Source organism: Rana temporaria, chromosome 3, assembly GCF_905171775.1.
Source record: "Rana temporaria chromosome 3, aRanTem1.1, whole genome shotgun sequence".
In the NCBI taxonomy this organism is placed as follows: Eukaryota; Metazoa; Chordata; class Amphibia; order Anura; family Ranidae; genus Rana; species Rana temporaria.
Window position 1 is genome coordinate 142408066 of NC_053491.1, and position 23248 is coordinate 142431313.

The 23248-nt window shown below is 40.8% G+C and overlaps 1 protein-coding gene across 1 annotated transcript in view; it reads right to left on the reverse strand.

Annotated features, from left to right (window-relative positions):
- LOC120931782 (chloride anion exchanger-like) overlaps positions 1 to 22954 on the reverse strand; it is a 51680-nt gene extending 28726 nt beyond the window's left edge. Inside the window, 8 exon segments of the mRNA XM_040343547.1 lie at positions 285 to 367; positions 4151 to 4303; positions 7678 to 7842; positions 7925 to 8061; positions 8678 to 8788; positions 15572 to 15711; positions 19744 to 19938; positions 22848 to 22954. Coding sequence (XP_040199481.1) covers positions 285 to 367; positions 4151 to 4303; positions 7678 to 7842; positions 7925 to 8061; positions 8678 to 8788; positions 15572 to 15711; positions 19744 to 19874 — 920 coding nt within the window. The 5' untranslated portion in view covers positions 19875 to 19938; positions 22848 to 22954.
- Between the last annotated feature and the right edge of the window lie 294 nt (positions 22955 to 23248).

Here is a 23248-nt window from a genome sequence, read left to right on the forward strand (position 1 = left end):
ATGCCGAATGTAATGGTATAATGATGTCAAGGAGGGTGAACCACCGCTTTAAGCCTACATTGGATTTTCAAAATAATTATTGTTTTTTTTTGTTATTATAATGCTGGTGTTAAAAAAATGTAAGCGTTGTGTGATTATAGATCTCATTTATAAAAACAAAAACAGATACAAAAATACACGATTATAGTATAGTATTGACCCAATAATATTATTATTAATAATAATAATAATAATAATAATAATAATTACAGTTGTCTGAACTAAACAGATAAAATGTATCTTACCCTTTCTCTAATTTCCCAACAATGTCTACACCATATTTTTGTTGAAAATTAAATCCATATGAAACGCCAGTTGCAATGACTGTCTGCAAAGTAGACAGGAAAGGTAAAAGAAAACAATTTACAAGATTTTGCTGATGTTAACATCATTCCGTATCCTCTTCTCTGAACCTTGATTCCCTCATTATTATTACAACCAACTGTATTTGCAAAAGTTAATAATAAACTACTGAGCATTATTTGGCTTATTTATGTAAATAGGTAAACTTATGATTTCACTAAACCCCATTCGATACTGCAGCAACATTTCCACCACTTTTCCACCAGTTTACAAGAATGATTGAGGTGTGGCAACAATGAGGTGTGCCAAAAGTAATGAAAAAGTAAGCATACCTTATAAATTAAATGTGTTGGTAGAGTAAAGCCTCGTACACACAACCAAGGAACTCGACGGGCGAAACACATAGGTTTCCTCGTTGAGTTCCTTGTTAGGCTGTCGAGGAACTCGACAAGCCAATTTTCTCCATTCCCGTCAAGGAAATAGAGAACATGCTCTCTTTTTGGCTCGTTGAGTTTCTCGACAGTTTCCTCAACGAAAATGTACACACAGAGAAGAAAAACAAGATGCGCTAAATTCAAAAAAATGGAATCAATCCTGAAGATCGTGACACAAATAATAGTCCATGAATATTACAAAACATGAAAATAGAAAAAATGTGGAAATAAACGTAGTCTATGAAAAAACAACGTAGATCCTGTTCACCAGTGCAGTGAAAGAAGAAAATAAAAACAGTCCACAGGTGTCGGTCATACTCAATAGTGACAATCCAATAGAAAGAGATCCTCCACCATAAGAATAGTGTGTCTGCTTACCAGAAAACCGGCGGTCTCTTAATTAAAAGAAGACCCCAGAAAGCGTATAAGTTAACCCTGTGGTAGTTGGGATGTAGATGGGCTGAATCTGACGTCTATCCCTGTCTCAAACCAGTAGATGGAAAACTTGGATAACGAATACCATGGAAAATATAGAAGGACCGCAATAGTGTGATACCATAGATAACATTTATTTAAAAGAAGACAAAAACACACTTACATGGATGCAGTGTAAAATAGGCATGTCAGATTGGAGCTCCGGCCGGAAGCAATCCAAAAACAACCCGTCCAATAGGTAGGAATAGTGCACTCAACGGGGGGTGATCCGATGCGACACACACGTTCCGCCCGACTGGTTTCGCGAAAACTCGCTTCCTCATGGGGCCCCATGAGGAATTGATGATTGTTCTCACCACGACTGCAATGTCCTCTTTCGGGATAAAGGGCGTGAGTCTGCGTAGTAGGCGCAGCAGATGGTGGGATCCGCTAACTACTGACCCTATTTGTGCATCCATTGTCATGTAGGTATCTAAAATGACTCAGAGACTTTTGACTTTGGTGCTAGGGGTTATAGTTTTACCTAGAATGGGCGGGGGAGTCCATGTTGACTCGGGGTGATTTTTCCGGTTAGCGTGAAACAGCAGAAGTTCTGTTTTCGAACCATTGAGTTTAAGATAACTGTTTGTCATCCAGTTATCTATTAGAGTGAGGCATTTCTCTAGTCCAAGAGAATGATCCTTTGTGTTGCAGATGCGGAAATACAGTTGTGTGTCATCTGCATAGGAGTGGTAAAGTAACTTCTGGTTACTGATAATTTCAAAGAGAGGGCGAAGATAGATATTAAACAATACGGGCGATAAGGGAGATCTCTGAGGGACTCCGCATGACACCGTACGTTTTTCAGAAGTGAAAGACCCCAGTTTCACTATTTGTGATCGGTTTTCCAAGAAGGAGGAGAACCAGGGTAAAACACCTTCAGCGACTCCGGCTACTTCAGCTAGCCTAGCCAGTAGTAGTCCGTGGTCTACAGTGTCAAAAGCCGCGCTTAGGTCCAGCAGTATCAGGAGTTGGAAGTTGGGAAACCCGCATTCAATTTGCAACAATGTGAACCCAGCCTAACTCTTCCTCTCTACTAAGGCCTTGTACAGACGAGCGAACATGTCCGCTCGGAGGTTTTGGTCTGATGTGTGTAAACACCATCAGACCAAAATCCCCATGGACAGAGAACGCGGTGACGTAGACGATACCGACGTTCTCTGACACGGAAGGTCAATGCTTCCACGCATGCGTTGAATCAATTCGACGCATGCGCGGGATTTCGGGCCAGCGGACATGTCCGATGAGTCGTACTGACCATCGGACATGTCCAACGGACAGGCTTCCAGGGGACAAGTTTCTTAGCATGCTAAGAAACTTTTGTCCGCTGGAAACCTGTCCGCTAGGCCGGAAAATTGTCCGGTCGGCCCTACACACGACCGAACATGTCCGCGGAAACTGGTCCGCGGACCAGTTTCAGCAGACATGTTCGGTCGTGTGTACGAGGCCTAACACTTTTTCATTGTAAGTAAATAATGTATTTCAAGCAGAAGCAACATGCAATAATTGAGTTCTTGACAAAGGAGTGATGCTGGCTGTTCAACATTTACAGAAGGCTATAAAATGTTTACAGAGACAACATCCATAAGATGGATGAAGACTTTAAAGAAGTGGAAACCAACACTGAAGACAAACCATGCAATGGGAGACCATCGACTGTGACCACTAACATGAATTGTCCTTCATCAAGAACTCAAGGATGGCCCATTTTTGCATTACTTTCGGTAAAGCCCTTGTATAAAGATATATATTTTTTTACCTTTTATAAACATGTTCCATAATATTATTTTGGTTTAACCTATGATGCTGATTCTCATCAGTCTAACAAATAAAAAATATGCAAGATATGTTATAGGCAATCCTAAGTGTTAACGGGCAGTACACTGAAAAGTCATATTTTAGTTATAAATAGAGCCTGGGGCTGTCAGCTCCTAGCATCTTTTATATATACTGTATATATATACCGTATTTATTGGGGTATTGCGCGCTCCGGTGTATAGCGCGCACCCCTAAAGTGGACCCGCATTCCTGTGAAAAAAAGATTTTAGTACTTACAGTTTTGGTGTCTTGCGCGGCGTCCATCGGCGGCCTCGTCGGGTCCGGCGTCCGTCTGCGACTTCGGTGGTGTCCTCCTCGTCGGGTCCGGCATCCTTCTGCGGTGTCCTCTCCGCTCGATCTCCACTTCCCGCGCTGAGTTTGAACTACTGCGCCGGCATATACCGAGCACAGTATACTCGTGTATAGTCGGGCAGGCTCGTCTCCTCTCGCAGTCACGTCCTGTGCGTCCTGTACGTCCAGGACGTGACTGCGAGAGGAGCCGCGCCTGCCTGACTATACACGAGTGTACTGCGTTCGGTATATGCCGGCGCAGTAGTTCAAACTCGGTGCGGGAAGCGGGTATCGGCGTATATCGTGCACCCACGATTTTGCCCTGAATTTCAGGGCAAAAAAGTGCGTGGTATACGCCGATAGATACGGTATATATATATGTCCTCATGGACAAGCAAGTAATTAAAGCGGAAGTAAACCCATCTATTTGATAGTTTAAAAAAACAGTTAACATTCCCGGCATGCCGGAAATGCTAGATGTCACATTTGCTTGTGCTCTCAACCAAACTGTCAAACCATCCAATGGCTGGTTTCATAACTGATCACATGTGCAGCATCGTGGCAGTTGCAGATTAAATAGAGGCCAAGATGGCAGCTTCCTTGGCTGAAAACAATAGGAGGGTTTACTTCCACTTTAATTCTATCATTCCCACCATCTTATGGATTCAGAACAAGAGTAATTGCAATAATGTAGAGTACAACAAAATTGTGGTAGCTCCAGTTTCACTGTCTGTCACTCACTTTGAGATATCTTTCTTTATAAAGGTAGCCCACGACCCTGTGCTACTTACCATTATAACCTCAATTGGGATTGGTACAGGAATCTTTGCTTTAAAATGATCATTAATTTCTTTCACTGCAAAAACTACAACCATGATGATAATAGATGTAACAAGATCTGCAATGTTTGTTTTTGTAATCTGGGTAAAGATACCTTCCAAAGTCTGTAAAACAAAATCAGCAGTGTTACAAATATGCATTCTAAAGTGTAGATTACAGCAAATATCTGTACCCTCATATTAGTTCAAGTTCAATGGCTAAAGAAGCAAATAACTTAAGAACATAAAAGCTTTTTTTTTTTTTTTTTACATTAATATGTACTGACTGTCCAGTTATTTTTTTCCTTTTGGAATAAAGGTTTTACATAAATGAATAAAAGCTGACCAATGTAAGTACCCCTCCCAGTAATAAATTGTTTGTCTTCAACCCTCTAACTGCCACTTTTGCTGGATAGCTTAGTCTGTTAAAGGAACTTGAAAAATTACAGACTTACTGGCTGACTCACCACATCTAAGAATTAGTATTTTGCAATATAATACATTTTTGTTCTTGGGTTTTTATACCACTTTACATAGGAACTACAGCAAATGCATTTATTTTCATATATTTTCAAGCAGTTATATGATCTCTCTGCAACAGTGAAATTTAAAGGCGAAGTATAGTCAAAGCTACTATGTTTTCAGCCGACAGCGGGCTAAAGTCAGCTGTCGGCTGACATCACTCAGCCGGTCCAGACTCTTAAAAGACCCTGACCATATGGTCTGGACCCACCTGGCTCAGACTCTCAGTGCTTCCAAGCATGCGTCGACTTGATTCTGAGCATGCGCGGGTTTTGAACCGATGCTTTTGTGTACTAACCATCGGGTTTGACCTGTCGGTCAGCCATCCATCGGTTTGATTTTAAAGTACGTTCTCTTTTTTTTGACCGAAGGACAACAGACCGATGGGGCGTACACACGGTCGGTTTGGACCGATGAAACTGAACTTCAGTCCGTTTTCATCGGTTTGGACCGGTCGTGTGTACGCGGCCTAAGTGATCTGTTGAGAGCCTGAGCTAGCCCCTCCCACCCCCTCCATAGCCCAGTGCTCCAGTGAGGGGCCGAGCAGAGAGCCACTGACTTACAGTTAAGGCTCTCTGCTTAGAGTGGAGGGGAGAACTGAGCGATCAGCGGTGTTTGAGTGCTCAGTTCTCACTGCAGAGCCGGCGGGGAACAGATGCAGCATTGGATCGATGCTGCATCCACATAAGTGAGTATAAATGTCAATACTTCTCTTTTAATTTTCTGTACAGCCAGTCCATTGTTCTCTCACCAGCTCCCATGTAACATATCTCCTTTATCTTGACATCTGAAACTCCCTTCTGTTATGTAACATTTTATCTCTGTGGTGTATTAAAGTGGTTGTAAACCCACTTTTTTTACTTTTACCTACAGGTAAGCCTATAATAAGGTTTAGGAGATATTCCCCTCGCAATGCCAGTGGCGCATGCGCACGGGGGTTCTACGGCGAAAGGACCGGCAGCCGCTGGACATTGCCGAATTTAAATCTCCCACGCGGGAGTGACGTCATCGCTGCTCCAGCAGCGCTGGAGCGGCTATATCCGGAAGACACGCCGAGGCAAGATGATATCTCGCTCGGCGTGAACCAGGTAAGTTCTAAGTATTTAGGTAAGTATTTCATAATGAGCTAATATGCACAGCATATTAGCTCATTATGACTTTTGCCTTGCAGGAGAAAAAATGATACGGGTTTTGCCAAGCCAGGTGGTGCTCGCGGGAACTCCTAGGCTCAAATTTGGACCAATTGAGCTGGAATCTGTCAACATATAGATCATTTATGACCAGCCTTAAACCTGGCTTTTGTTGACTTCTTCTTTAATAAAGTGACACTACAGGCCCATACACACGATCCGAATAGCGGACGAAAACGATCGTTCGAGGATGAATCGTATGAATTTCGGATCGTGTGTACACTACTTACGAGAGCCGATCACAACAGTTCATCCGATATTATTCGATCAGACAAGCACAAAAATTTTCCTCGTACGATGCCAGATCGTACAATTTTCGTTTAGTCAGTACAGTTGATATCCGAAAGTACAATACAAATACATTACAACACATGACATCACTAGTCATACGAGAATTTTTGTGACTTTAATAACCTATTCAATTTCTACCTGCGACTATTAAGTGAAAAAAGTCGTACGATCTGTCGTACGATATTCAGATCATGTGTTCTTTTTTTTATTTTTTTATTAAAAACATGTCATACTTACCTCCACTGTGCAGCCTTGGCGGCTCTTGCGGCCCCTCCCCACATTAGATAACTCCCTTGGAGAAGCCCTCTCCCGAGGGGGTTACCTTGCGGGTGGGCTCCTGAGTCATACACTTGGCATCCATAGACACCGAGTCTATGACTTGGCCCCAACCCCTGGCGCCTGCATCATTGGATTTGATTGACAGCATCAGGAGCCAATGGCTGCACTACTATCAATCTATCCAATCAAAGCCGGGACTCCGTGGAGAGGAGGGTGGCGGGAGCGCGCGAAGGAGATGAACTGGCTCAGGTAAGTAAAACGGGGGCCTGGAGGGCCGGTGATTACCAGGTGTTTTTTCACCTTAGTGCAAATCAGTTTCACACAGATTGGAACCGTGCCATTGCCTCCAATAGGCTGTGACTTGTCATGCAATTTGATTTCCCAAATCGCATGACAAATCGCTCCAATGTGAACCTAGGCTTACAAGTGCAAGTGATTATGAATATTGTCAATTAGTTCATGTGAATGAAAGCATGCACTGTGCTGGCTTTACAAAATTGAAGTGCATTTCAAAATATTTTAATTTAAGGCAGGACCACGCAGCCATCCATCCTGTCTACTAGCAATCAGCTCAACCCAAGTACGCCACTGTATGAAGTGATCCATCTGGTGGTGAGAGCTGAGATTGTCTTTGACAGGATTATTTATTGAAGCGCTTAGGCCTCGTACACACGACCGAGTTTCTCGGCAAAAACCAGCAAGAAACTTGCTGGGAGATATTTTTTTTCCGAGGAAACCGGTTGTGTGTACATTTTCTTTGAGGAAACTGTAGAGAAACTCGACGAGCCAAAAAGAGAGCATGTTCTCTATTTCCTTGACGGAAATGGATAAAATTGTCTTGTCGAGTTTCTCGACAGCCTAACAAGGAACTCGACAAAGAAAATGATGTGTTTCGCCCGTCGAGTTTCTCGGTCGTGTGTACGAGGCCTGATGCACAGCATTTGTTTGTGAGTATAACTTAAAGTATATAGGGGGGTTACCTCTCTCTTTTTTATTAAATAAATTGAAAGTGTTTACGGAATTACGCTATGTGTACTTGTGTTTCTCTTGTCATGAGTGACACATAGATGGAGTAATCTGGTTGCTTACCCAGATGCAGTACAACATGTTAAAGTGTTTCTCAGTATTTTTTTTGTATTGGTATATTTATCTATAGCAGTAGACATTAAAACACATTTAGCGGGAAACAAAATATTATAAATGAATAAATTTACTTACATAAAACAAGGCTAAAGGTCCACTGAATGGTTCAACTGTTAAACCCAATAAAAACTTTAACTGTGATATCAAAACATGGATGGCGGCAGCTGTTGTAAAGCCACTTATCAGGGAATCAGACAAATAGATGACAATAAATCCAACTTGTAGCAGTCCCAATGCCAGCTAAGAAAAATAAATTGGTCAATAATTTTAGCCATAAAGCAAAGATGACAAATATTCCAATAAGGCATGTTTTAGCACTGACCTGGAAGATTCCTGCAAGTACTGTCACAGAAGCTGCCACAACGACTCTTTTTTCATCAATGTCTGGATCAGAAGGATTATCGGGAAATAATCGGAGTACAGCTGTTCCAACCATCAAACTCAAGACAGGAAAGGGACCTAAAAGAATATGGTTTTAGTCAGTGAGGACTTTGACCCATGTCAGTAGTAACATCAACAGGGGGATAATGCTGATGAGCTTCTGGCAACACCAATAAACTGCAAATGTGCCTTTAACATATCGGGGTTAATTTACTAAAACTGGAGAGTGCAAAATCTGGTGATGGCCAATCAGCTTCTAACTTCAGCTTGTTCAATTAAGCTTTGACATGAAAACCTTTTTTTTTTGCTAAGCTGCATCAGATTTTGCACTCCAGTTTTAGTAAATGAATCCCTATGAGTTGTCACTGGAACAGGAATAAAGGGTACATCTTTCTATGGAGACACTTGATCCTGGGACTTCATCTTGTGTTTTGAGATAGAAAGTCAAGGAAAAATGGACCAGAGAATGAAAAAAACAAAACATTATTTAAACATTCCCTACTCTATTGTGATTAAAAACACATTTTGGCTTTAGATTTATTTTAAACTGGACTATTATTAGATTGCAATACAGGCCAATTGTTACAAATGCTGGGTGCTATGGATATGCAGAGAAAGTTCTCACTTTTAAAACTCTCAAAATCTCCTTGGCTGTGGTTGCTTGTGTAATGCTTATATAAAGGAATCTACTCACCAACTGATATGTGCTTTGATGTACCAAGGAAGAAATAAATAATGACAGGGAAAAATGCTGCATAAAGTCCATATCCAGGAGAAACATTCACTAACAGGGCAAAGGCCAGACCTGCAATATGAAAAGAACATTCAGTAAAATCAATTCTCTTTTTCCATAACAATGTACATTTTACATATTTTGTGCATGATTAGAAACAGCTCATTCATTTGGTCTTTGTTAACGACAAGCAATAGCATGTACTGTATATGGACAGGTGGAGAGCCAGCTATTATAGACCTGGGGGTAGGGATGAGATCGAACATAAGTTTGACTCAAACATTGGGTATTCGCCCGTTCACAGAACAGCGAACATTATGGGGTGTTCTCAGGTAATTAGAGCGCTGGGGAAATCCCCATAATACACTGCAAGATCGCAGTGTATTGCTGTATGATGATTGGCCAAAGCATGCACCTGACCTGAATGCTTTAGCCAATCACAGCGCACTCTGCTGAGAGAGCCATAATTGGCCAAAGGGGGACCAAGTCCAAGCACCACACTATATAAGGCTGCTTACATAGCAGCCGTGTGTAGTGTTGTTGGTGTGGACAGAGAGATAGCTTGAGTTAGATTAAGCAGGCAGGTTATTCAGTTAGTGGCAGTGTATTTGATATATATATATATATATATATATATATATATATATATATATATATATATATGTAGCGCCATGCTCCCATTAAGTAGGCGCTATGTGTTAAATTATAGTTGTCTGAGCAGTAGTTTGGCTCAGAATAATTATTCTAAATTGTTGGTTCTGTTTCAGTTCAGCTGGGTTGCACAAGTTTCCCCCTGACGGTGGGTGTCGCTGTCACCACAGGTCAAGGTTGGAAAGGCAACAGACAGGATGTATTGGGTATCTCTCTCCCAGAAGTGGCTCAGGGGGCATGGTCAACCCGCTGTGCATTCTGGGGAGGGGTACTTAAGGGACAGACGCCGTTTTGGTGGGGTTCGTCTTCCGATCCCGACCTGATGGCCCTCCTGGCCTCAGGGATGTGTGAGCTGTTTCGTAGCCTTGGGGTCGGCTGGTCTGGAGTTTCTGGGGCCTATTGATCCAGGGATGGTCCTTTGCTACCTTATCTACGGAAGGAAGCTGAACCAGTGGGATTCAATTGATGGACGTACCCTGGCAGATTTTCCTCACTGTGCTGCCGGTCCGGCTGAAAGATTCTTGGCACCGTGAGTTGAGTAACTTTTGTTGGAACTATACCAAGTGTGCAGTTGGTTACACAATCTTGTGGCAGAAGATCGTGGGATGGCCTGACGACACTTATCAAGTCTGTGGCAGAGACTTTGACGAGCTTCGCACCAGCTGCTAGGCCGCTGAGAGTAGGCCTATCTGGTGGTTGCTGAAATCCAGTGTGGAGCTGAGTTAATCCTCTGCATCTAAGTTGTACCCGTGATCTGCAAAGCAAAAGTACCTGAGTCTTTTCATATCCCTCTACCCCTCTGTTGGAGAACTTTGTTTAATAAAACCCTTGAAAGAGACTTTGTGTTTGGTGCAGACATTCTTATGGAAAACTCTTCAAAGGGAACCCCTAAAATGAGCATATGGAACAGTAAGGTAACGGCAGGCCCAAATCTAAACCAGCAGCTCCTTCAGGGGTAGTGCGACATATATATATATATATATATATATATATATATATATATATATATATATATATATATATACACTCCGCATTCAGTGTAGCCTATATTTACAGTGCATTCGGTGGTGTATACTTTTTAATACACATCAGGCGGGTTACACAGTATCTAATACAGTATGTACAGTTTCTACTACACTTCTGGTGGTGTACACAGTATACAATACAGTGAAGCTGTTGTACAGTTTCTAATACAGTGCATGCAGTGTACATAGTATCTAATACAGTGTGTACAGTTTTTAATACACTTCAGGTGGTGTATTAAGATATATATATATATATATATATATATATATATATATATATATATATATATATATATACAGTATAAGATATATATATATATATATATATATATATACTGTATTTGCCAGTGTATAAGGTGACTGGGCGTATAAGATGACCGACCCCCTATTTTTCCTATTTATACTCGCCGTATCAGACTACACCCCCTTCTGAGGCAACCATTTAAAAAAAAAAAAACATTCGAAACATTAAAAAACACAAAGAACACAGACAGAGATCTTTTGAATGCCACACCTCTGGAAAGTAGAATTTTCACTAACCAAACCTATGCCACTTTTGGGTTACAGTCTATGGGAATTGTCCAACAAAATTAATTTAATAAATGTAGTAAAATTCACTAGTAATACAACCACCCCCCTGTCCTATGTCCCAGATTCACGTGTTCCTCTTGGGTGCCTGGGACCTCAAAGTCAAACAGTAGGATGTATAGTAGTGGTAGATCAGTGAATGGATTTACCCTATGAAGTATGGTGAGCGATGTATTCTTTTAATGAATACAAAGCCCGCTTGGATTAGCAAAGGCTGAAGCATCATCATCCAGTGCCTCTCTCTCTTAAAGCCAATCCGAGCAGGCTACTGAATGTAGCCTGCTCGGATTGGCAGAGGTTGTTACTCCAATCCGACCAAGCTCTGTATTCATTAATAGAATACATCACTCGCCGGGATTGGCTCAGCGAAGCCACATACAGTATTACTGGACATCCAGCAGGCATCCAGGGGGCTGACATCCAACGGGCAGCATTCTATACCCGGCGTATATTACGACCCCCGATTTTTGGGCATTTTTTTAAGTGTAAAAGGTAGTCTTATATGCCAGAAAATATGGTATATATTCCAACTCCAACAAGGCAGGATGTCCTCTAGGGGACAGCTTAAGGGCAGCCCCCCTATGGCATCACATCGCAGAGCTCCACAGGTTCAGGGCACTGCTGACTCCCCGCTGACTTTTAAAATTTTCTTGGTGTGGGCCTATTTCGACACGTGTGCAGGAGATCACACGTTGCTGTTTGCAACCTATGTCTGAAGCAGATCAAGCATGGCCAGAACAGCATTCGCTTGGGCAACACATGCTTGACCAGACATATGACCACCTGCCATGCAGTCCATTGGCAACAGCACTTGAAAGACCCACATCATAGAAAAAGGCGGACTTCTCCTTGCTCCTCATCTGGGATCTCCAACCCTACTATACCTCTAGTCCTCTAAAAATGCCTGCACTGAGAGGAATGAAGGTATAGCAATAGGTGTCCCAAGTACCTGCAGCCAATCTGCTAGCAGTACACCACCAATTTATTAAAACAGGAAATTTTTCCTATCCCAGTTGCTGAACCGTAAAAAGAAATTCGGTCCCAGCCATCCACATACTCAGCGTCTAAATGCTAGCTTGGCTAAATTACTAGCACTGCAACTGCTGCCTTTTCAGCTAGTAGACTCTGCCCACTTTCATGAATTAGTGGAATGTGCTGTACCTCAGTGGCAGGTTCCAAAACACCATTTTTCACGGAAGGCCATTCCAGTTCTCTCCCAGCATGTGGAAGGCAATGTTTTGGCCTCGTTGGACGGGGCGGTCAGCAGTAAGGTTCAAATTACTGTACCGCTGACTCATGGTCCAACAGGCATGGGCAGGGGTGTTACCAGTGACTACCAATCAAGGATGCATGCACTGTCCTGTCACCATTTGAGGAGGCAGCAAGGATGGTGAGCAGAAACAATGCATGCATGTTCCTCTAGTCTTCCTGCTGGAGCACACGCTTTGTGGAATCATGGACAGGGCACTTGAGGCAGCAGGAGAAAGAGGGGGACTTCCTTTCCCCTCAAAGCCCCCTTTATCCAGATAGCATTCATGCAGGCCCACCAAATGCACAGGAAGAAGAGGAGTAGGATTGTGTCAGCGTGGATGTAGAGGATAACACACAGCCACAGTCTTCATGGGATGGTTTCCTGTCCCCAGAAACCCAAGGAGTGTCTGGGAGGAGGTAGTTACGGATAATGTGATTCTTAGTGACCCAGAGGACTCAGAATCGAATGCCTCTGCAAACTTACACTGCATGGCCTCCCTGAGTCTGCAAAGCCTGCGAAATTACCCTAGGATTTGTGGTATCAAGGATAGGGATCATTACTGGCTGGCAGCCCTTCTTAATCCATGTTACAAGACTAAAGTTGCAGAACTCATCCTGCCTTTGCAGAGGGAGCAAAGGATGAAACATCTTTAGGATGCCTCGAAGAAAGGTTTCCAAACCTTGGGAGGTTCCAATTTCCTGGTGCTGGACAATGGATTGCTGAGGCTTCGTTCAGTCAGAGGAAGAGCGGTGGAGAAAGTGGGCAGCTGACCGATGCCTTTGAACAATTTTTCAGTCCTCAGCACCAAGGTCTGATCGGTTCAAGCGACCATAGCCAGCGTTTGCATTATATGGTGCAGGAATATCTAGGGGCAAGAGCAGACTAGGAGACCTTTCCAACAGAGCATCCACTGGGTTACTGGGTCTTCAGGATAGACCACTGGCCAGAACTTGCTTAATATGCAATTGAGCTACTGGCCTGTCCTTCATCCAGAGTGCTTTCTGAAAGCACATGCAGTGCTGCTGGAGGGTTTATAATGGATCAAAGAGTGTGCCTGTCCACAGACTCTGTTGATATGCTCTCACTCATGAAAATAAATCAGTCTTGGATCAGCAGCTATCAAGCAACTGATGTTGATGTAACTGATTTAATTTAGTATGGATCTGGGATCCCTTGAAAACTGCCTATGCTGACTATCCCATTCCTCCTCAATGTTGATGATGCTAGCTTCCAACAATAATTTTGGTTTAGGGCACCACCACCACCACCACCCAAGGCCCAGTTTTTCTGCCCATGTTTAACAGGGGCATGTAATTACAATTGTTGATATAATATTTCACAGCATGGGCCATTCCTGCACCCAACAAGAGTATCTGTGAGAGGTTACAGTGTTGTGGCACCACCACCAGCACCCAAGGCCCAATTTGTCTGCCCCTGTTTAACAGGGACATGTTATTACAATGTCTGATATAATATTTCACAGCAGGGCCCATTTCTGCACCCAACAAGAGTATCTGTGAGAGGTTACAGTGTTGTGGCACCACCACCACCCAAGGCCCAATTTTCCTGCCCCTTTTTAACAGGGGCATGTAATTACAATTTTCATATAATATTTCACAGCAGGGCCCGTTCTTGTGCCCAACAAGAGTAACTATGAGGGCTTACAATGTTCTGGCGCCACCAAAACCAAAGGCCACATTTTCTGTCCCTGTTTAACAGGGGCTTGTCATTTAAATTTTTGAAATACTAGTTAAGCAGGGCCCGTTCCTGCACCCAAGAAGAGTAACTGTGAGGGATTACATTGTTCTGGCACCACCAAAACCAAAGGCCCAATTTTTCTGCCCCTGTTTAAAAGGGGCATGTCATTTTTTATATACATTTTGATATACATATATTTAACATTTTTGATATTCCTGCGTCCAACAAGAGTAACTGTGAGGGGTTATTCAACAATTGTTATCTATATTGCTGGAATCTGACAATACATTACAGCCGCAAGCAGTTTTAAATTAAATGTTTTCCTTTAGAAAAGTCATTTTGCTGTGGTACTGTTATAAACATGGCAAAGATGCGCTACTTTACAGGCAGACTAAGGGGACCCCAGGCATGGTATTTAACTGAATATTTCATTTTTATTGTTTCACTTTAAAATCCCTGCTCCTGAAAAATGTACATTTTTTAACATTTTTTTTGCATTGATACATGTCCCCTGGGGCAAGACCCGGGTTCTCAAACACTTTTTATGGCAATAACTTGCATATAAGCCTTTAAAATTAGCACTTTTGATTTTTCACATTCACGTCCTGTAGACTTTAACAGTGTTCGCACCAATTTTATGCCTGTTTGCATGTTCTGCTGGGAACTAAACATGGAGGTGTTTGGCTCATCCCTACCTGGGGGCCATTCTAAGTTTAGTAACACATACTAGCTGAGTTCCTGCTCTGGTTTTATAGTAGAAAAGAGAAGTCATGGTGGAGATTTATCCTCTTGTATTTATGGCTGTAACCATTTTCATGTATTCAATAATAGTAAACCTTGGTGCCAACACAGAATGTTAACACACAAACAAATCCCCCTTTAAGTGAATAAACCACCTCTGAAAAGGAAACCAATAAAAATTCAAAAATGTGAAGCTGCTGAATAATAATTGAGATAGGCTTGAAAGTCCAAATGGTGACATTTTTTGAAAATAATATCACAGTCCAGAAAAAGAAAAATATATTCCTAAATCTTTGCAGGGAAAAAACTCCAATCACTGTGATCCTGTTTGAAAAGTACCTCAAATACTACTTATAAAAATGTGCTCCACCACAATGTGTACAAAATTCACACCTACCAACAACATCTATAATGTACAACTTTGGTGTCAGCTTAAGCATAAATGAACAAGGCCAAGGGAAAAACAAAAGCAGGAATTAAAGTCTGAATTACAGGCCAAGATCACAACAGGTAGACAAAAATCCAGGGACAGGTCAGGGACATGTTGGGTGGCAGAAGTAACAGGTCAGGTCACAGGTTAATTGGGAGGCAGCTGAAGATCACTCAGCAATTTGTCCATGTCACATTCCAACTTATAACAGGCATTTGGCACTAATAGCAGTGCTGAGAACACACTTGCATCCATGCCACTGCCCACGCTAAGGCACAATTAGAAGTGACCTTATGCATAGAAACATGCATGCGCCTGCATTGGTCTCGTACTGGAATGCACTGGACCTTTCTCTTAAAAAGCACTTTTGATATTAGCAATAACCTTCTTATACATAAAATTTGGATTTTTATTCAACAAGCACAATTAAAATATAGCCTTGAATTAAATGATGAAAGTAAATGGCTTGCCTTGCAGGACAGCTATCAGGCCAGTGCTGATTCCAGAAACGATATCACTGACGATCCATTCCTTTATTCGGTACATAGGAAGCCAAGAGGCAATGGGAAAAAATGTGTAAGCAATTCTTTTGGCCTTCTCCGCAGAACAACTAGAACAGAAGGTTGTAAATAATACATGGAAGTATGACTTATAATTCTTAATGAGCATAGATTTCCTAAACCTCAAAATATGAAAGATATTGCCTGTTAGGTCAGTTATGATCTTTTTTTGTTTCAATAATTTTTATTAGTATATAAAGAATCATATACAAACATATCTAACGAGTAAGTTCCAACAAGACTCATATAGATGTACATATCGTCTATTTGCAATTCTTATAACATTAAACTGCATAACAAATTATTTCTTGTTTTGTAGAGAAAATTAAAAGTCCTTACTTATATATAAAACAACAATTATCATGTATAGCAGATATATTACTATTGATAATACTACCGGTATAAATAACAGTTACATTACTATAACTCCACATAATTATTACATACTTATGCAAAGTTTGCATGAAAGTAACATATTGGAAAAATTAAGATTATAAACTAACATATATTACGATCCCTTGTTTAACTCTCAAATGTTTTGGTTGGTCAGTTATGATCTTGTTTGTTGAAATCTGTACACTGCTAGAAATGTTCAGGTTATAAGATGTGCCAACCATAGCAGGGGCTGGGAACGCATATGTGTAATTCTGACTGTATGTAGGGAATATGTATCTTGCTTGGTGTCATACAATGCAAATGTCTTTTTATATGAGTACCAAGAACATTCATCAGTGTAAAAAAACAATGGGCATTCCCAAAGGGCGCAACTAACAGATAACAACCCATCTGATTTTAAATCACAGTAAAACCTTGGTTTGAGAGTAACTTGGTTTGAGAGCGTTTTGCAAGACAAGCAAAATGTTTTAATAAATTATGCCTTGATATACAAGCGATGTCTTGATATAAGAGTAGCGTCATGTCACAACTGAGTATAGAAAAGAAAAGAGGGTCCTCTAAGTGGAGAAATATAGTTACATTTAGCAAATTATTGCTACACTTAGAGGCGCCTCTCTTCTCTTTTATACCCTGTAAAAAAAATGCTTTGATATACAAGTCCTTTGGATTACAAGCACGTTTTTGGAACAAATTATGCTCGCAAACCAAGGTTTTACTGTACTGTGGTTAGATTTGTGGAAGAGATATTTTGCTTAGTTTCGGTTGTACTACACTATACACATTGGGCCAGATTCACAGCCAGGCGGCGCAGCGTAACGTAACCGATTTAGGTTACACCGCCGCAAATTTTCTGGCTAAGTGCCCGATCCACAAAGCACTTACCTGGAAATTTGCGGCGGTGTATCCTAAATCCGTCCGGCGCAAGGCGGGCCAATTCAAATGGGGCGGGTACCATTTAAATTAGGCGCGCTCCCGCGCCGGACGTACTGCGCATGCTCCTGACGCAAAAGTTTCGTGGATCGCCGTAACTGCTCATTTGCAGTTTACGACGCAAAATCCCCCCAGCGGTGGCCGCGGTACTGCATCCTAAGATCCGACAGTGTAAGTCCATTACACCTGTCGGATCTTCTGCCTATCTATGCTTAACTGATTCTATGAATCAGTCGCATAGATAGAAACAGGGATACGACGGCGTATCAGCAGACCTTTTGTGAATCTGGCCCATTGTACTGTGAATTACTAAACAAACAACGTTTTCTATGAATATAATTTTAATTAATTTACAAGAATAGTTTTGGTTGCCATGATTATACTACTATGCACATTATTTGGCTTGTTGCATATGGCTGATGCAAAATATAATTTTAACTTATTATTTCATCATGTTTAAACACTTTCCATATGCAATCCCCACATAAATTCTGCACTATGCTGGGGATACATTTATACATGTTCTCCCCTTGAGTGCCAGCAGCCACTTTATATATATATATATATATATATATATATATATATATATATATATATATATATTCACAAGGCAATGGAGGAGAACTGCACACGGTATATAACGAGTGCCAGCAAACAGGTCTTCCCACCGACCATATATATAAGGGAAAAAGTTTAAGATTTGCTGCACTTAAAATCATTTTATTTTTCAAATCTTCTCGTAAAGGTTACATACCAGAGTATTCAGAATCCATGTCTGAATACTCTGGTATGTAACCTTTACGAGAAGATTTGAAAAATGTAAACGATTTTAAGTGCAGCAAATCTTGAACTTTTTCTCTTATATATATATATAAAATTTAGGTATGTGAATTAGTCATATAGTTGTTCCAGGCTAACTGACACATGCTAATGCTACTAAACTTGGCCTAGGTCATGGTGACCTCTGGTCACAAAATACATGATGAATATAATTTGATTGGCAAGATAGCATAATCAGACTATTAACAATCACGGAAATACAATGTTAACACAACACATTACAGAGTAAAAACAATTGTTCATGTGGGCAAATTTTTTATTAGTCTGATGTCGTGAACCTCAAAGCAAAAGCACAGTAAAGCACTACATACAAGGAAAGGCTGATTTTTAAAAAATATAAGTAAATGTTAAACTTTTCCCCATATCGCCCATGAGTCATTTTCTTTTTCCCTTTTTTTGGGGGAGAAATATGGAAAATAAGACTTGGTTATTTACATTTCTCTCAGAATGTATTTACTGTACTCCAGTCCTCATAACATAACCCACATCAATTCCTCAACCTCTTTTAAACAAATATCTATGAAGGTAAGAAAGGCAACAAGGGTCATTTGACAAAGTTTTACAAGCACAATAGCAATTAAGATGAAATACATGTGTTAATGTATGCTCCAACACTCTTGTTTCTTTTGTTTCAGGATGCTCCAACACTCTTGTTTCTCTAAAGAAATAACTGTGTGTCCCAAATCATCATGGACTGTGGAAAATGTTGCATTTTATTTGGAAATTAAGGTCCCAGAGTCTGGAGGAAGTGTGGAGAGGCTCAGAATCCAAGTTGCATGAGGTCCAGTGTAACGTTTCCACAGTCTGTGATGATTTGGGAAGCCCTGTCATCTGCTGGTGTTGGTCCACTGTGTTTTATCAAGTCCAAAGTCAGCACAGCCCCCTACCAGGAAATTCTAAAGCACTTCATGCTTCCCTCTGCTGACCAGCTTTATGGAGATGCTGATTTCATTTTCCAGCAGGACTTGGCACCTGCCCACGCTGCCATCAGTACTAATACCTGGTTTAATGATCATGGTATTTGGCCACAAAACCCGTCTGACCTAAGCCCTATAGAGAATCTGTGGGGTATTGTCAAGAGGAAGATGAGAGACACAAGACCCACAATGCAGGTGGGCTGAAGGCTGCTATCAAAGCAACCTGGGCTTCCATAACACCTCAGCAGTGTCACAGTGGATACATACAGTGGAACCGCGGTTTGCGAGTAACGCGGTTAACAAGCGTTTCGCAATACGAGCACTGTATTTCTAAAAATCCTAACTCGGTTTGCGAGTGTTGTTTCACAAAAGAAGCAGGATTCATACCAAAGCGGTGTGCAGTACCGCTTTTGGCCTGAGGTGGGGGACGCGGGAGCCGAACGGGCGCCGATCGCAGTCGATCATCACCGTTCGTAAATGCGCGGAAAGGCCCGAGGACAGTTCGGCTGACCTCTGCAAACCTCGTAAAGGCTCGTGAACGGAGTCTTTCTGAGGTTTGCTGAGGTCAGCTGAACTGTCCTCTGGCCTTTCCGGCCATTTCCGAGGCTCTCCGGCACCCCGCACCTCTGGTTGCATGCGATATTGCATGCCATTGAAGTCAATGCGGAACAAATTATTTTCGTTTCCATTGACTTTAATGGGAAAACTCGCTTTGATGTGCAAGTACTTTGGATTATGAGCATTCTCCTGGAATGGATAATGCTCGTAATCCAAGGTTCCACTGTATATGTATCATATTTATGTCCTACTTTTTTGGTGTAAAACTATTATTGTGCTTGCATGAGTTACACTCATATTTATGTACATTACATGAATGAATGCATGCATAGTGTATGCAGCATTTTTTTATCTTAGTAACAAGTGACTTCATACATGCCTAATGCCCCATTATAGCTCCAAACATCCAATCATAGCTGATAGTAAAGACGTACAACCTACCCAAAGAATAGACGCAGATGGTCCAGAAATGTTTTGTGATATCGGTGAATTTTTTCATTTTCATCATGGAAACTGTTTTCTGAATATACAGGTCTGGACACCACATATCGGTTACCTATGGGCTCTATCATTGTTGCTAGCCGTTGGTTTTGTAATCTTCAGTCCTCCAGCAATTAGGTCCACCAAGAAAATATCCTATTTAAAGAGTGAATTTATAGTAATCTGTCATAACAATGGACATGTTTAATGGGTACCCATGACAAAGTTCTTAAGCCATATTCAATTCAAAAAGTAAAACTCATGTATTGAGTGATATATTTCAAGCATTTTTTTATTTTCATTTTGATGATTATGGCTTACAGCTAGTGAAAACACAAAATTCAGTATCTCAGAAAATTAGAATATTACAGTAGACCAATAAAATAAAAAAAATTTTAATGCAGAAATGTTGGCTCACTGAAAAGTATTTTCTTTCTACACGTCAAAAAATCAGCCTCCCTCCAGTGCGCTCACGGAAGTGAAATATATTCCAATTAACCCCTAATATCCACTGGTTAATTGATAAACCTAAGACTACTCGGGCAAATGCTCTAATTCCCTCATAAACAAAGTTAACAAAATTATATAAAATCACAACACCAGCAGCGCTCCAACATTGCCATAACAATACCATATATATATATATATATATATATATATATATATATATATATATATATATATATAAATTAATCAAATAATTTAAAAAGGATAGTCCTAAAATACTATTTGCAGGTTATGCCATTCAAACCTGCATACAATGACAGTCCACCAAGTGTGTGAAATTACAGTCTATTGATATGGTGACATCCGTGAAATAACGGTTTAGCTGTGATCAGTATTCTTAATCACCACAAGTGAGTCCTGCTCCCTATGAACTCAACACTTACCACAAATAGGTAAGTGTAAGGCATGTAGCACTGATGTCTCACTGCAATCTCCACGCCGTCTGATCATCACTGGCTCTGGATATTTAGGGTCATGCTGTGCTGACATTCTGACTTCTGATCACAGTTTCTAGGCAGAGGAGACACTGACCTTTCAACAAGATCCTGGAATGGGTCAGGATGCTCCAACACTCTTGTTTCTCTAAAGAAATAACTGTTTGTCTCAAATCATCATGGACTGTGGAAAATGTTGCATTTTATTTGGAAATCAAGGTCCCAGAGTCTGGAGGATGAGTGGAGAGGCTCAGAATCCAAGTTGCATGAGGTCCAGTGTAACGTTTCCACAGTCTGTGATGATTTGGGAAGCCCTGTCATCTGCTGGTGTGGGTCCACTGTGTTTTATCAAGTCCAAAGTCAGCACAGCCCCCTACCAGGAAATTCTAGAGCACTTCATGCTTCCCTCTGCTGACCAGCTTTATGGAGATGCTGATTTAATTTTCCAGCAGGACTTGGCACCTGCCCACGCTGCCATAAGTACTAATACCTGGTTTAATGATCATGTTATTTGGCCACAAAACCCGTCTGACCTAAACCCTATAGAGAATCTGTGGGGTATTGTCAAGAGGAAGATGAGAGACACAAGACCCAACAATGCAGGTGGGCTGAAGGCAGCTATCAAAGCAACCTGGGCTTCCATAACACCTCAGCAGTGCCACAGGCTCATCACTTCCATGCCACACTGCATTAATGCAGTAATTCATGCAAAAAGAGCTCCAACCAGGTATTTAATGCATACAATACTGTACATGGACATACTTTTCATTAAGCCAACATTTCTGTATTACAAATCTTTTTACTGGTCTTATGTATTATTCAAATTTTCTGAGATACTGAATTTTGGGTTTTCACTATCTGTAAGCCATAATAATAACAATTTAAATGAAGAAATGCTTGAAACATACAGTATCACTCTGTATGTAATGAATCTATATAATATATGAGTTTTTGAATTGAATTACTGAAATAAAAAAACTTTTTGATGATATTCTAATTTTATGAGATGTGTATATATATATATATATATATATATATATATATATATATATATATATATATATATATATATATTGAGATTTTGACAATTTGGAAAATGCAATGCCTGATCCTTAAACTTTGTTTAATGGTTTTTAAATAATAAATAATACTCCCAGGCCATGATAGAAACCACTGTTGGTGTATATTGAGTCATGTAGTGTATACCCACAAAAAATGCTGATTCCTAACATTAGATTTATTTTAAAAACTTAAAGTGGTTGTAAACACACTATTTGGACTTTTACCTACAGGTAAGCCTATAATAAGGCTTACCTGTAGGTAAGGAGAATATCTCCTAAACCTGAACAGTTTAGGAGATTTTCCCCCCGCAATGCGGGCGGCGCATGCGCAGGGGGGAATCCACGGCTGAAGGACCGGCATCCGCCGGACCCTGCCGATTTTAAATCTCCCGCGCGCACGCGCGGGAGTGACGTCATCGCCGCTCCAGCGAATCACAGCGCTGGAGCGGCGATACCCGGAAGACACGCCGGAGCAAGATGACATCCTGCTCGGCGTGGACCAGGTAAGTGGTACACACCTCGTTCCGAGGTAAGTATTTCATAATAGGCTAGTATGCGGTGCATACTAGCCTATTATGCCTTTTGCATTGCAGGTTTGGGGGAAAAAAAAAGTTTATGCGGTTTACAACCGCTTTAAACTAAAGAGTATAAAATAAAAACATACACCATTGACACATGCACATGTACACACATACCTAACTATGCAAAAACCAAATCTGTCAATCTATCTATCTTTGTATTTTAAGTATTCTGCTTACAAATACACCCATCCGTGCTACAATGATAGCATGTAACCACCACAAAAAAAAGCTCCATATCCCTATACATAAATGATGATCAGGCATTATATTTGCTAGAGCCTTATATTGTAAAGTTAGTTAGTAATCATTGCATTGAAATGTATTACTTTAAATATGGCATAGCAATTTAGAACATCAGAATAATGAGGTCTGCAGAGCAAAAACACTATAAAACAGTTTGTAACTAATAAGTAACTTTGACGTTACTGCTAGATTTTTGTCTTGTATATTTAGGTGCATCCTATTTGTTTGTAGACCCTTACCCATGTATTGGATGGCCTGGCTTGGCTGGAGTGTTGCTCCCAAGCACCTGTAGTTTCTTAAGTGAGTAGAGTGAGAAGAAATCTTTCACATTTATTTACTGATGATGCACCTCTTTGAAGACTTATCATCCCCTCTGTAATAATTAACAGATTAACTTTTACAAGATCCTACAGTTCTTGCATGGCCTTGAACATTGAAAATTGAATCAATACAAGGAGTGGAGATGCTTCCATATGACAGTAACAAAATGTGTTCAGTGGATACTTGAGTTTTGTTTTAGCAAGGTTGTATTTTAATAATTTCCCTTTGGGATTAATAAAGTATTCTGAATATGAATCTGAAGTTCTGTATACACTTACATTCTATACACACGTACATCAAGGGGCAGATCCACAAAGGT